This window comes from Haemorhous mexicanus, chromosome Z, assembly GCF_027477595.1.
Source record: "Haemorhous mexicanus isolate bHaeMex1 chromosome Z, bHaeMex1.pri, whole genome shotgun sequence".
NCBI lineage: Eukaryota > Metazoa > Chordata > Aves > Passeriformes > Fringillidae > Haemorhous > Haemorhous mexicanus.
The window spans coordinates 29,476,053-29,489,451 of record NC_082381.1 but is presented as its reverse complement, the minus strand read 5'-3'; the positions used below and the strand labels follow the sequence as shown (position 1 = coordinate 29,489,451).

General features: G+C 49.4%; 1 protein-coding gene across 1 annotated transcript in view; it reads left to right on the top strand.

Annotated features, from left to right (window-relative positions):
- Positions 1-13,088, top strand: part of LOC132322470 (basic proline-rich protein-like) — a 42,729-nt gene extending 29,641 nt beyond the window's left edge. Inside the window, exons 18-25 of the mRNA XM_059836956.1 lie at positions 912-1,037; positions 4,035-4,175; positions 7,330-7,442; positions 8,074-8,191; positions 9,042-9,126; positions 9,578-9,774; positions 11,661-11,798; positions 13,071-13,088. Of these exons, the coding sequence (XP_059692939.1) occupies positions 912-1,037; positions 4,035-4,175; positions 7,330-7,442; positions 8,074-8,191; positions 9,042-9,126; positions 9,578-9,774; positions 11,661-11,798; positions 13,071-13,088 (936 nt within the window). The remainder of the gene's footprint in view (positions 1-911; positions 1,038-4,034; positions 4,176-7,329; positions 7,443-8,073; positions 8,192-9,041; positions 9,127-9,577; positions 9,775-11,660; positions 11,799-13,070) is intronic.
- Positions 13,089-13,399: the final 311 nt, after the last annotated feature.

Here is a 13,399-nt window from a genome sequence, read left to right as displayed (position 1 = left end):
GACGCAGGGCTGGCGATCCTGAGCCGCTGAAGACGAGGCAGCGTGAGGCCAGGTGGCCAAGAAGGCCAAGGGCATCGTGGCCTGTGTCAGCAGCTGTGGGGCAGCAGGAGCAGGGCAGTGAGCCTCGCCCTGTGCTGGGCAGCGCTGCGGCCACAGCTGGAGTGCTGTGTGCAGCGATGAGACCCTGGGAAGCAGAAAGTGATGGAGCGGCTGGAGCGTGTGCAGAGAAGGCCACGGGAGCTGGGCAAGGGGGTGGAGCACAAGGCCAGTGAGGAGGTGCTGGGGGTTTTTCAGCCTGGACATAGGGAAGCTCTTGAGGGACCTTCAGGCAGATTTCCATCAATCCCTGCAGGACAGTGCTCAGCACAAGAGCTGTTTCAGCCCCAAACATCCCATCACTGCCTGCAAGTGCTGTAGACACTGGAGTGGGTGACACTTCCGTCTTGTGGCTTGTCGGCACGTTGGTTTGTCGGTTTGCTAAGAGGAGAAGGCCTGTTCAGTTTCCTCTTCTTCCAGCAAGCAAAGATGCTTCTGCACAACGTTTCCTGCTCTTTTCTGGCCTTGGAATGGCATTCTGACCCAGTTTGACTTTTCCACGTCTGCAGCAGCAGTAGCAAAGGCGTTGCTGTCTCTTTCCTAGTTTTCCATTTGAGAGCTCTGAAGGACCAAAAGCTCCGTTTTGCCGAGACAACCTTGCTTGCTGATAGCAGCCAGGGAGGAAAATCAACTTCATATCCATCTCGAGTTCTGTTGAATTGGCCCCATTTCATTTGGTGGCTGTGACTCGGAATCCCCATGTCGCTAGGAAATGTAATGATTTCTCCTTAGAAGATGTGGTGGTAGATCTGAAAAGAAATGAGGTTCTAAATGACAGGTAACAGTGTGTCCCTCATGCTTCTCTCTTGCCACAGATGTCAGAACCATCTGCCGTCTCTCCCCCGGCTCCCGCTGCTCCTGGCAAAGATGCCAAAGAGGATCAAACTGAGGCGGACGACTGCCAGCCTCCATCCGTGCTCCCACCAGGACTCTCTGGACCTGTAAGTGCCAGTTGTGTGTGACGCTGTCGTTAGAGCGAGGCAGAGGTGCAAGTTTCGGAGCGGCCAGCATGTTGCTGTTGCTGGCTGAGGATGCTGAGTGCTGGAGTCCTGCCTGGACCTCGTGATTTCTCTGGGCCGCGCCAGCAGAACTTGCCCTTTGACCTGTCATGGGTGGGCAGCAAAGGGCTGGTGCCTCTGGGAGAGCATCTGGCTGCTTGGCTTGGGAAAGCTCTGTCTCTGGGCTTCTGCAGTGCTGTGGCCAAGAACAAAAGAAGGTAGTGCTGGAGGTGCCAGGGCTTGCTTTGTTTGCCCTTTTTGGAAAGGTGTGCTTGGCGTGTGAAACCCGTCTGCAGTTTCCTTGCTTGTACAGTCTCTTTTGGGCCAGCTGTCTTTTGGCTTTTGATGAGCGGCCAGGTGAGGACTGTGTTGTCCCTGCAGCTGTGGTGCACCATTCTTGTCCCGTGCAGCCAAAGAAACCAAGAGCGGAGCTGCGAAGCCTTCTCGTGAGGCGAAAAGCAGAAGCAGCCAGTTTCTGTTGATGCATATTTTGGTGTAGTCTGCAGCTTTGGAGCTTGGAGTGGGGGTAAAGCTGCAAGTCCTTGACTGCTGTCTGGTGCTGCTCAGAAGAGGAAGGCCATCTTGAAGTGGTCCATGCTGTAGCTGAGTCAAATGGGCACCTTTGTGGCTGGGGAGCTGCGTGGGCCAAAAGGACGCAGGGCTGGCGATCCTGAGCAGCTGAAGACGAGGCAGCGTGCGGCCAGGTGGCCAAGAAGGCCAAGGGCATCGTGGCCTGTGTCAGCAGCAGTGGGGCAGCAGGAGCAGGGCAGTGAGCCCCGCCCTGTGCTGGGCAGCGCTGCGGCCAGAGCTGGAGTGCTGTGTGCAGCGGTGAGACCCTGGGAAGCAGAAAGTGATGGAGCGGCTGGAGCGTGTGCAGAGAATGCCACGGGAGCTGGGCAAGGGGGTGGAGCACAAGGCCAGTGAGGAGGTGCTGGGGGTTTTTCCGCCTGGACAATGGGAAGCTCTTGAGGGACCTTCAGGCAGATTTCCATCAATCCCTGCAGGACAGTGCTCAGCACAAGGGCTGTTTCAACCCCAAACATCCCATCACTGCCTGCAAGTGCTGTAGACACTGGAGTGGGTGACACTTCTGTCTTGTGGTTTGTTGGGTCATTTGTTTGTTGATTTGCTGGTAGGAGTCATCCTGGTTTTTTTCTTTTGTTTCAGCAGTCTCGGTTTTCTTCTATCTTTCCTGCCTTTTTCCAGGAGTTTTCGAAGTTCTGCTGGAAATATTTTTTCTATTATGTTCATTCTGGAATGTGAATTTGTTTTGCTGCAGAACACATATTTTGGGGCAGGACCTTATTGCAGATTGTACTATTCTCTTTCCAGGGTAGCCAGTAGGGCCTTGTATTTCTTGACCAGGGTAACAGTGCCACTGCCTGCTTGTAGCCCACCAAAGCAGTGTGTATTGTGTTTGGGAATTGAACAGGAAATCAATGCCCTTGCATTTCAGCTGGTCCTCAGCTCTCAGAAGACCTGGGAGGGGCTGGGCTGTATTTCTGATTACAGCCACTTCAGCACCATCAGTGTGGTCGAGTCCAAGAGGAGAATGTGCCCCAGCACAGACGCACAGTGTTCAGTTCCCAGTGCAATGCTCTGAGTACAATGGCATTCCATAAGGACCTACAGGCTCCAGATTCCCGCAGAGTGTGGTTTATTGAAGCAACAGGAGAGCAATCTCAGGTTTGCTGCTAATCAGGGCAATGGCTACCAATTGTTGATGTATGCAGCTACTGAAATGATATTAAAGAGAACTTATTAGAGTGAGATTCATCTATCTATCTCTCTATCTATCTATCTATGCATCTATCTATTTTTCTATCTGTGCTATGCTATGCAACATTTACATAATTGTGTCTTCCTGGCTCTGGTCCAAAGCAGTTGGAGGTGCAAAGTTCTAGGTGTTAAAGCATCCCTTTCAAGAAAGGCTTAGGGACATCTTCCATTGACCAATTCTGAGCTGGCAGAGATGGTTCCTCCTCCTGATATGGTTGCTTTTTCTCCTCAGAACTGTTTTCCTCCTCCAGCCTCTTCTTCCCAGAAGCCCCTAGTTAATTCTTTAGTTTTTTGCCTTTCGTAGTGAGGTGGAAATAGTCCATGTTTTAGGTGCTGAAGAGAAAACTAGAAGGGTCTCTCACAAGGAGTGAGCTCACCCAAAAAATCACCTGCAGAGCCAGGACGGAGCATTGTGACAGGGCGGGGTGTTAGTCGCTACTGAAAGACAAACAGGACGTGGCAGAAGCAGAGGGAGGCCCTCACCAGACCTTTGAGATATGCCACACCTTCCCTGTCAGCTGCCTGAGAGGCTGTTGGAGCTTCAGTCCCAGATGGCCCCTGATCGTAGGGCCAGGGTCACTTTGGAATCTGTGCCTCCCTGGCACAGGCAGAGAATGACCCAGAAGAGCAGCAGCACAGTGCTTTGGGAACGTATGAGCCCATCAGTCCTTGTGTCTTGGCCCACAAAAGTCATATGGGAAGCTGAAACCCATCATCTCTTGCTCTCTGTGCAGCTCCTTCTAGAGAAAGAGCAGGAGCAGACTGCTTCACCAGAGATGCCATGCCAGACTCAGGCAGAGCTGTTCCCAGCCCGAGAGCAGGAAGAGCAGCTCAGGCAGCAGGTGGAAGAGCCAGAGCAGAATGGCCAGGTAATCCTGAGTGGCCAGGGGACAGAGGGAAGGACAGGAAGACAGGCATAAACCAGAGCTCTTGGGACATAAACCCGAGCTCTGAGGAGGCCAGGAGTCCCACAGGCACTGGAAGCACAGAGCCCTGGAATCTGCAGAGAACAGCACTAGGACAGGAGGGTTACATTGGAAGCAGATGTGGATAGGGAAGCAGAAAGAAGTGGCTGAATAAATGTGATTTGGAGGCTGCAGGAGGAGAAAAGCTGAGCCTGATGGCAGCTCCCAGTCACTTGCTCTGCACTTGTGTGTACAGAACATCAAGGCAGATCCACAAGCAGAGCTGCCCGAAGCTCAGAGTACGATCATGGTAGTGAAGAGGAGGAACAACGATGACATGAGAAAAATTCAAGAGGTGTTGAATCTCCATCAGCAGAGGGGCGATCAACAAAAGCAGGTAAGTGAAAGAGTGGCAGCCACTCCACTTATGAAACATCCTCTCACTTGTTTTTTAGAGAACATGAAGCAACAGCTGGACACAGAGGTCCAGAAAGCTCACACTAGGATCGATGCATTGGAGAAGAGGCTGGAGGAAGAAATGAAAATCATCAGAGAGAAAATTAATCGCCTCCCTCAGGTTCTAGAAAAGCAAGTGAGTGAAAGAGGGATGCCATCACTGCAGTCAGCAAACTGGTGGTTTCTGCCCTTCTTGCCTTTCCAGTGCAGAGCAGCAGGGAGTGGGGTGATGCCTCTCCGTGCCATCCTGCTGTAGTGTGTATCACAGTCACTCTGAAGGACATTTCCTGGTGTGCTGAATGTCCACTGCTGCCCTGGGTAGTGGGACCTTCCTTTGGCCTTCTGGCCAGCATTCATCCAAATTAATCCCTGCTGGCCTGTTCCTGCTCTCCTTGTTTCTTGAGGTGTTTTTACAGAGGAACATGATGACCCAGATGGCAGATTGAAATAAACTGTCTGTATCCCTTGTCAATCTGTTCTTTCCCTTTCCTCACAGTCAGTGACTCCTGGCTGACAGGGACAAGCTGTAGTCTCTGAGTGCTTTGTTCTGTTTGATTTGAGGTGAAAGTGTTGACATCTCACCGGGCAGCCTGTGAAGTCTTCCAGCAAATGTCTGGCAATGAGCCGCCCCAAGTTTGGCGTGAGGCACAGGTACCATCCCCACCAGAAGTGCTACAGATTGAGCAGGATCTGAAGATGGCGCAGGAAAAGAAGGCACAGTGGGAAGAGGCAGAACACTTAAACAAGGAGCTACAAGTGTGTCTGCAGGCCTTGAAGGGGGAAAGGAATCCTTGAGAGGAAGTGGAATGGTGACTGTGGCAGTCATCTGTCTGAAAATCCATGAAAACCAAACATGAATCTGGCCACAAACCCGAGTAGAACTAGCCTTTGGTTTTGATCCAGTTTGAGATGTGGACATAAAGTAATCCATTTTAAGAGTCCTGAATGTGGCTGACAGCACCTTTCTGTGGGCTTGCATTTCAAAAAGGGATCTCAGGATAATCTCTGCCAGCCACCTTTCTTACATTAACTCATCTCTTGTCCCAGATCTCTATGGGCTTTGTCACCAAACCTGCAGCAGCAGCAGCATTGTCTAAAGGAGCCTTTGCTCCCCGACCTGAGAAGTGGAGCCAGGGCAGTTTGTTCACCTCCCACGCTGACCCAGCTGCTGCTCAGCAACAGGAGACCGAGGGTGACTCCCTGGAGCTGCTGAGTACGTCTGCTGTATTTCTTGTCTGAGGGACAGTGCAGTGTGTGCACGTGTCAGCACAGCCGTACCAAATGTTTCTGCTGAGTTTGGTATCACGGGGACATTTCGGACTCCCCAGAGGAACTGCAGTAGAAAATCAGTCTCTGTGCTGGCCATCTGTGCTCAAAGCTGTCTGCCTGGTTGTTGTTGTTGTTGTTGTTACCCAGGTGATCAAAAAGGGCTCAGAGCTCCAGGCACTGGGGCTGCCTTTTGTATCTCCTGGAAGCTGGGATCTCTGCTTTTAAGTCAGCATCTTGCATTTTGCTTCCCTCAGGGAGATTGGGGAACCCCATGGAAAATCCCACTATGAAATACACTGAGCTGGAATATATTGGCAGCGGGTGAGTCCAACTGCAGGCACTTCTACACAACCATGGGCCAGGTGTTTTTCTGGTGGAATGTCTATCCAGCGTGAAGTCAGGCCAGCTGCAAACATGTTGAGACACTAGGGATAGATTGTCCCATCTCTCAGTGCTGCTCAGAATTTGTGAGTGGGTTCCAAAGGCATTGTCAGAGACATCTCCATGCTGCTGAGGTCTTGCCTGCATCATGGAACAGGACCTGGAAGATCTCCTTGTCACTCAAGGGTGGAAAAGTTCTGTGTTGATTTCCTTAGCATTTTTGGATGTCTCTAAATCATACAGGCACACTGATAAAAGGGGAAGAAACTTGCTTGCCTGAAAGAGCAACCTACTCCCTGATAAGTGTCCGATGAAGTCCTCAGTTCCAAGAGTTTGCTGAAGGAAATAATCCATGGTCAGAATAGAAACTGCACAGTTTAGAAACTGAAACCCAAGATTAAAGAAAAAGCTGTCTTTAAGAGCGGAGATGAGACAGTAAACCCCAGTACCTCAGGGACAGGCCCAGTGCACATGGCCTTGAGAGGAAAATGCATCATCTGCCTTCTTCTGGCAGAGCCTCCTGCATCCTGCAGATTTTAGGCATTTACAGCAGAGATCTCCTGTGTGGGCTGGCTTTCAGTGCAAGATTTAAATGGCCTCTCCTTCGCTGCTTCTGTTTTATTTCTAGGACTTTTGGAGATGTTTGTAGAGCACTTATCAATGCCACAGGAGGAGAGGTAAATGTCATCAGCCCCTGCAGACTCTGCTGCTCTTGAGAGGCTTTCCACTCTGCTGGGTGGGAGCTGTGGCTGGAGCTTTGGGTAGAGCTGTGCTGAAAAAGCACAAGAAGCACAGACTGGGGCCAGCCCATGAAATACATTTGGGACTTTGTCCTCCTCAGCTGCTGGAAGGAAGGCACGGAGGGCAGCGGTTCCTTTCAGAGAAGGAGGCGCTCACTGGCTCTCCATTGCTGAAACAAAAGTGGTGCCTTAGGGCACCTCACTGCTCTTTGGGGCTACAGCTTCAGAGTCCTGAATCTCATTTCTGGCTGCCAGCAAATACCTCTGAAAGTTACTGGTAGCTCCCTAGCCACCTGCAGTGTGCACTTGGGAACTGCACATAGGGAGATCTGCAGGGTGTCCCTAAAAGCCTTAAGCCCTGCCCATAGCCCAAGATGTATCCATAGAGTATTAAGGCATGGATTACATCTTCTGAATTGTAGAAAGAGCAGCTGAGAGTGTGGTCAGAGGTTTGTGGGTGATACTTGAGACACCACTGTTTCCAAGTGGACAAGGCAAAACGTCAGTGGCCCCATGTGTCCTGGAACTGGCCCCAAGGGAGCAGAGAAATGGGCTGTTGGAATGTCAGTCCCTAATTATTGCAGTGCCTAATCACAAGGCAGTTTGGCACAGCTCAGCTGTGTTATTGCAAAATCACTCGCTCCATGTGCGTTGTGGTCTTGTGCCACTGACTTCTCAAGTTACTGATTTTCCATGTCATTTTAGGTGGCCATAAAGAAAATAAATCTTCAAGGACTGAGGAAGAAGGAACTAAAAGTCAATGAACTCATGGTCATGAAAATGAATAGGAATCCGAGTCTAGTCAACTATTTAGAGAGGTCAGTTGTTGTGCATGTTTGTTCACATATTGCAAACATACAAGGTAAAAGCCAGTTTTGGTCAGTGGCAGAAAATAGAGCTGTAATTATTGTTTGATTATTATGCTCTGCTCATCTCCAGTGAATGGGAAGAGAGTGCATCTTGTCTGCATGAGTCTTCCATGGCACACATAGTTTGAAAATAATTCAAAAACTTGGATCACTCATATCTTACTAAATCCATAGCCTGTAAGTTCACAGCCACCACTGTGTTTTGAAGCTTGAGGGTTTTTAAGTGTCTTTTTACGTCTGGATGAAGTAACATGGATTTCCCTTGGATTCTGTCCTCTCTTTTCCATTGCTTTGCATGCCAGGAAGACTAGGCACCTACTTCCAGAAACACACAGTGAGATAGGCTTTTTATCTGTTACTAAACTGCATTTTTTACTTGCTGGACATTTAAGTCATCTCCTTTTCCACAGCTGTGCCTTTCTCCTTGAGACTGCACAGACTGCAAGCAATGCACAGCCAAGAGGGAATGTCCATTCCTTTTATTCTGGCCTTCTCACAAAGGGACCTAGAAACAAGAATCAGTCAAGAAAACAACCTAGCCATGCTTGTTCATCTCCATGCCCTTGTTTCCTTCTTTCAGCTACCTTCTGGGTGAGGAACTCTGGCTGGTTATGGAGTACATGGATGGAGGCACTCTGAGCGACATCATCAGCAAGACCCACCTGTCTGAAGATGAGACAGGAGCCATCAGTCGGGAGGTCAGCAATCCCATCTGTGCTGCCAAGGGCTTGGGCAGGATTGTCTGGGAAAGAGGGGCTCAGACCGGGAGTGATTTCCTGTGCCAAGCTTTGTTTCTGTGTTGCTGATATGCTATGGGCAAGTAAAAGCATCTCAGATGAAAGGCCTTCCAGTGCCCCTGCACTCCCTGAACTCAGTGCCAGTACTCCTATCTCCTGCAGTTGTATTCCCGCTCTGTCTCTTGTATTTGTATTTGCTGTTCTCCACCTTGCCTCTATAAATGTTTGCCTGGAGCCTGCCTTCACTGCATTTCTTTCCTGTGAAAGAAAAGGTGCTAGTGGCAGGATTTGAAACAAGCAGCAAAGAAAAAAGAGAGACTCATTTCTCATAGTCCTCAGCTGAAAAGGATCGCAGTGCAGCCAAAATGCTCCTTGCTTCAGGAAGGTGACTGATGTGATACTTCCAAGTCTGTGCTGAGGCCAGCAATAAAACCTTTGTCATGCAGCCTTCCACCCAAAAGTGATCTGCTTCACACCAAAGGGAGGGACTTCTTCTTCTTTGGCAAAACGCCTCCTTTGTCCTCTGCATGGTAACAGCACGTCCACTGCAGCAGGAGTCATCCTGGCTGGTTTGCAGGGGACAGTCTACAATTTAAGGTGCTGTTGCTCTTTCAAAAGCTGACATGCCTTTCCTTAGGAAGGTCCAGCTCTGCAAGTGTTGGAGCAGCAAGCTCTTCCTCTCAGTAGCACTGTGTTCTGCCATTACTCTCCATTCCCCAGGAAAAGGGATCTTTTAGATCCTTGTTACCTTTCTTGTGTGATGAAATGACATCACTAATTTTTGCCCTCCTGTTTCTGTTTTCTCTCTCAGTGCCTGCGAGGACTGGATTTTCTCCACTCAAACCATGTGATCCACCAAGATGTAAAGAGTGGCAACATCCTTTTCAGAACCGATGGCTCTGTCAAGCTGGGTCAGTATATCCTTGGCCAGGTGCAGCATTCCAGGGATGTGGGTGTGGGGCTGCTTTCAGTGACTGCCAGCTCCCCAAAAATGGTGCTGGTGGCAGTGCAGGGACCCCTGCTGTGAGCTGAAGGCACAATTGGAACGTGCACAGAGGTATAAGGTACCCCAAGAAGTCAAGAGTGGCGTTTCTGTCCCTTCCATGCAGAGGGAGCTACAATCTTAAACTTCAGGGGAATAAAGTCCACTGCTGTGAGCAGCGTTAAAACACCTGGGATTTTTTGGAAATGGCCAATTCCATACTTCCTTGGCTAAACCCCAAGGAAACTGAGCGTGGACAGTTCTCCAGGAGATTCAACTGTACATTCTTAGCCTGAGAGGGCGGAATTCTTTTGCTTGGTTTCCTAATTGGAGCTGGCTTTCATGGTTTGTTGTTTTCTCCACAGCTGACTTTGGCCTCTTTGCTCAGCTCACCCCTGAGCAGAGCAGGCGGAGCTCCGTGGCCAGCATTCCTGGGTGGATGGCTCCTGAAGTGCTGACAGGTCAACCATATGGCCCCAAAGTGGACATATGGTCTTTTGGAATCGTGGGCATCGAAATGGTGGAACGAGAAGTTCCTTACTGGAATGCCACTCCTGTCTTGGTAAGTGCAAATACTCCCTGATCCCTCTGTCTTTCTCACCTGTCCCATGTTCTGGGTTCCACTGGACAAAATCCCATTGCCATCTGGTACCATTGCCATCTGGTACCTGGTACCTCTTCCACCAAGGTCCCCTTCTAAAAATGTCTCTGCAGCACTTCAGCATCTGCTCTAGTTTTGGTTGCATCTGAAAGGAAAGTGGCAGTTCAGAAACCTAACCAGTTCAGAAACCTGCCATTTTGGCCACCAGCAATGCCTGACATTTCTCACTTGTTTTTTTCAACGCTGTTGGATGTCGGTTTCTGAAGGACAGGAATTTTTCAGGGCAGAGGTTAGACATGTGATAAATATCCTTTGAAATGGAGGTTAGACCTTCCTAGTTTCAATTGCATAGAAAAAGTAAGAAAACAGGAAAAAGCAAAAGCAAACGAAAAAGATAAAGAAGAGAAAAAACCCAAAGGCAATGCCCAAGGAGTTCTGCTTGCTTTTTCATTTTTTAAACACAGCCCTTCTCCTCCATTCTGTAGCATCTTTTCCAAATCCTGTGGGTCTTTGAAACATTCAGGCTTTCAAGTCATCTGTACATTGTTTAGTCCTGTGTGTGGGTGGCCTAGATTAGTTCAGGATGTGTTTTTCTCTGACTGCACTTAGAATTGTACACCAAACCCTTGGCTGTTTCTTGGTACTGTAACAAGATGATGAGCTTGCAGCCAGGTGCCTGGGCTGGGATCCAACATAGGCAGCGGACACCGGTGCTGTGTTCCTTTACCACAGCGTAGGGCCATCTCTGGCCTGCACAGTTCCAATGACAGTGAGGACTCCAGCTCCCCACCATGTCTAGTGGCTGAGCACAGCTGCAGAGGGACAGGATAAAACCCCCTTTGTGACCTCTGGTGGAATGGGAAAAGGAAAGAAAGCCACATAAATTATTTCTACTCAAGCGGAGTGTGTTTGCTGTGTTAGACCTTGGCATTTTCCTCTGGGTTGAAGAGGATAATAACCAAGTCTCTTTGGTCACCCTCTATTTCAGTGCCACCCGCACAGAGCTGTTAGTATTGTGATGGGCATTTTTATGGAGACCAGGCTGCAGCCTGGGGTCATGGAGATCCTGCTAAACTCACATTTCTTACCCAACACTCTCCACAATGGGCACACCATTAACGCATTGACTTGAGTATTCAAATGAGCAGAGGGTAACCATAGGCATGGCACTCCTGATTTGACCATGAAAAGGTTTCCTTTTGCCCCATAAAGAAGCTGAAACGTGCAGCTGAGAGACAGAGCTACAGGTGGCTCCTGTGCAGCAAGGCAGGCATTTTCATCTCAAAATATTTGTGCTTGCATCTTAAAGTTTCTGTGTTGAATATGAGATTCCAAATGTTTGCTTTCCTTTCCAGAGGAATAGCTGGTGGATTTCCTTCCTTTCCTTCCAAGTACCACTATTTTCTAGAAGAGGACAAGAAGCTGAATGAGTTTTGTTTTATGGCACCTGTGCTTAAGGGACCAACAAGAACCGCAAAGATGCCTTTCGTCTAATTCTAAATCATTACTAATCCTAGGCAATAGTAGAGTTAGTATAGTAAAGTCCCTCTTCCAAAAAGCCTGTTATCCTGGTGTGAATCATCAGGGAAGGAAACGTGCTCTGCTGCTGTAGCTCCCACTAACTAGGCCAGACAGTGAAATCAGCTGCCACGGCAAGATGTGCTGAATGTTGGAAAAGCTGTGGCTGCATCGGCGTTTGGGTTTTTGGTTGGTAAATGAAAGTCATCTCTGGGTCTCTGCCAGGGCAGAAACTGCCACTGCAGAGTGGAGCTTAACCAATGGGATCTGGGAGAGCAGTTACAGATAGGAAAGAAGCAGGTGGAACCTGGTGTTTCTTTTTTCTGCAGGCTAAGCTCCTGACAGCCAGGGGAGAGAGACCACGGCTGCGGCAGCCCAACCAATTCTCGCTTTGCCTGCGAGACTTCCTGAGCTGCTGCCTGCAGAGAGATGAGGCGCGGCGCTGGTCTGCCAAGCAGCTCCTGCAGGTAAAATGTGAAGGGCCTGCAGGTGGAACAGGGTCTGAGGGATGGGCTCCTGTTCCACTGGAGTGCAAGGCATCAGATGAGCCGCCTTCCTCCTCACCTCCACTCCTGGTGCTCTTCAAATGAAAACAGTGAGGAATCCTAGACTGGGCTGGGCTGGCAGGGCTCTGTAAAGGTCTTCTGGTCCAAGTGTCCTGCAATGAGCAGGGACAGCTTTACAGAGATCAGGTTGCTCAGAGCCCTTTGCCACCTGACCTGGAATACTTCCAGGAACGGGACACCTACAAGGTCTTGGGGCAACCTGTGCCAGGGTTGCACCATGCTCCAGGCAAAAAAGTTCTTCCTTTGACCTACTGACTTGATCCCCATTTTGATTAAAAATATTGACCATATCATATTGTAACTGGCCCTGTTATAAAAGGTGTCCAACACTTTCTTCAAAGCCGCTCTGAAGGCTTGGAAAGTGGCAATAAAGTCTCCCTGAGGCTTGTTCTCCACAAAACTGAAGAACTCCAACTCTCTCTGCATTTCTTGAGAGGAGAGGTGCTCTGTTTTCTGACTGTTTCTGTCGTCCACTTTTGTAATTTGGTTGGGTGCTCAGTTTTATCTAATGGCAAAAGAATTGAAGTAGAGCAATGTAGGGTACAGAGAAATGAAATGATGGTGGGGGAACCCAAGGAAGCCAGTCCCAGCTGAGGGGTCAGAGATTTGGCTGTGGGCAGGAGGGGCTGTGGGGGGCTCACTGTGAGCCTCTGAGGTGCCCTGGTTTGTGCCCCCCAACCAACCCTCTGGGGTTTCTGACATGCAAACAGGGACAGCTGGGAGGGACTTGTCTCAGCCCCATCTGCTGCCTGGCATGCTCAAGCAGATAGGAAGTGCCCCAGGGTCACTGCCAGCTTGTGTGGCAGAGAGGGAACTGCAGGACCCAGTGCCACTGGGCTGGCTCTGCTAGCAAGGAAGGTGCCCCCCAGCACAGGAGGGGCAGGACATGGAAAGGTAGATACTGCTTTCTGTCCCGATGGAAATCAGCACAGTGCCTGTTCTTCAAGGATAGGGACCTATGTGAGTCATTGGAGTTTCCTGAAAGATATAAATCCTAGGGAAGGAGAGCACCATTTCTAGAGCACTGGCTGGGCAGAAATCCCAGCAAGATGAAGACATCACAATAAACAGATGAGTGGGATTCTGGGCCACTTTTGCTTGTGATGGCAAGGTCCTGCACATGATGATTTGGTAGCAGATGATCCCATCACTCCTCTTTTTGGGTTTTTCTAGGACCCAGAGGAATCCTGATTGACTCTGTGAAGCACTGAGCTCAGAAAGTAATGGTTCACTGGTCTTTGTTGGTTTTTTTTTTTCCCCTGTGGACAGCATCCCTTTGTAACTTCAGCCAAGCCAGCGTCCATCCTGGGACCACTCATCAGCTCAGTAAGGAAGAAGAAGGAGACAAGAATGTAAAAATCAAGATGCTATCTCCCTAAGTAACTTAGAATAGGATTGTAGAGTTGCAATTGTTGAATACTTTTGTAGTATAGGTTTATAGAGTAGGATTGGTATTAAATAAAGTTTCTTAAACATCAACTCATTTGGAAGATTCCCCTCCT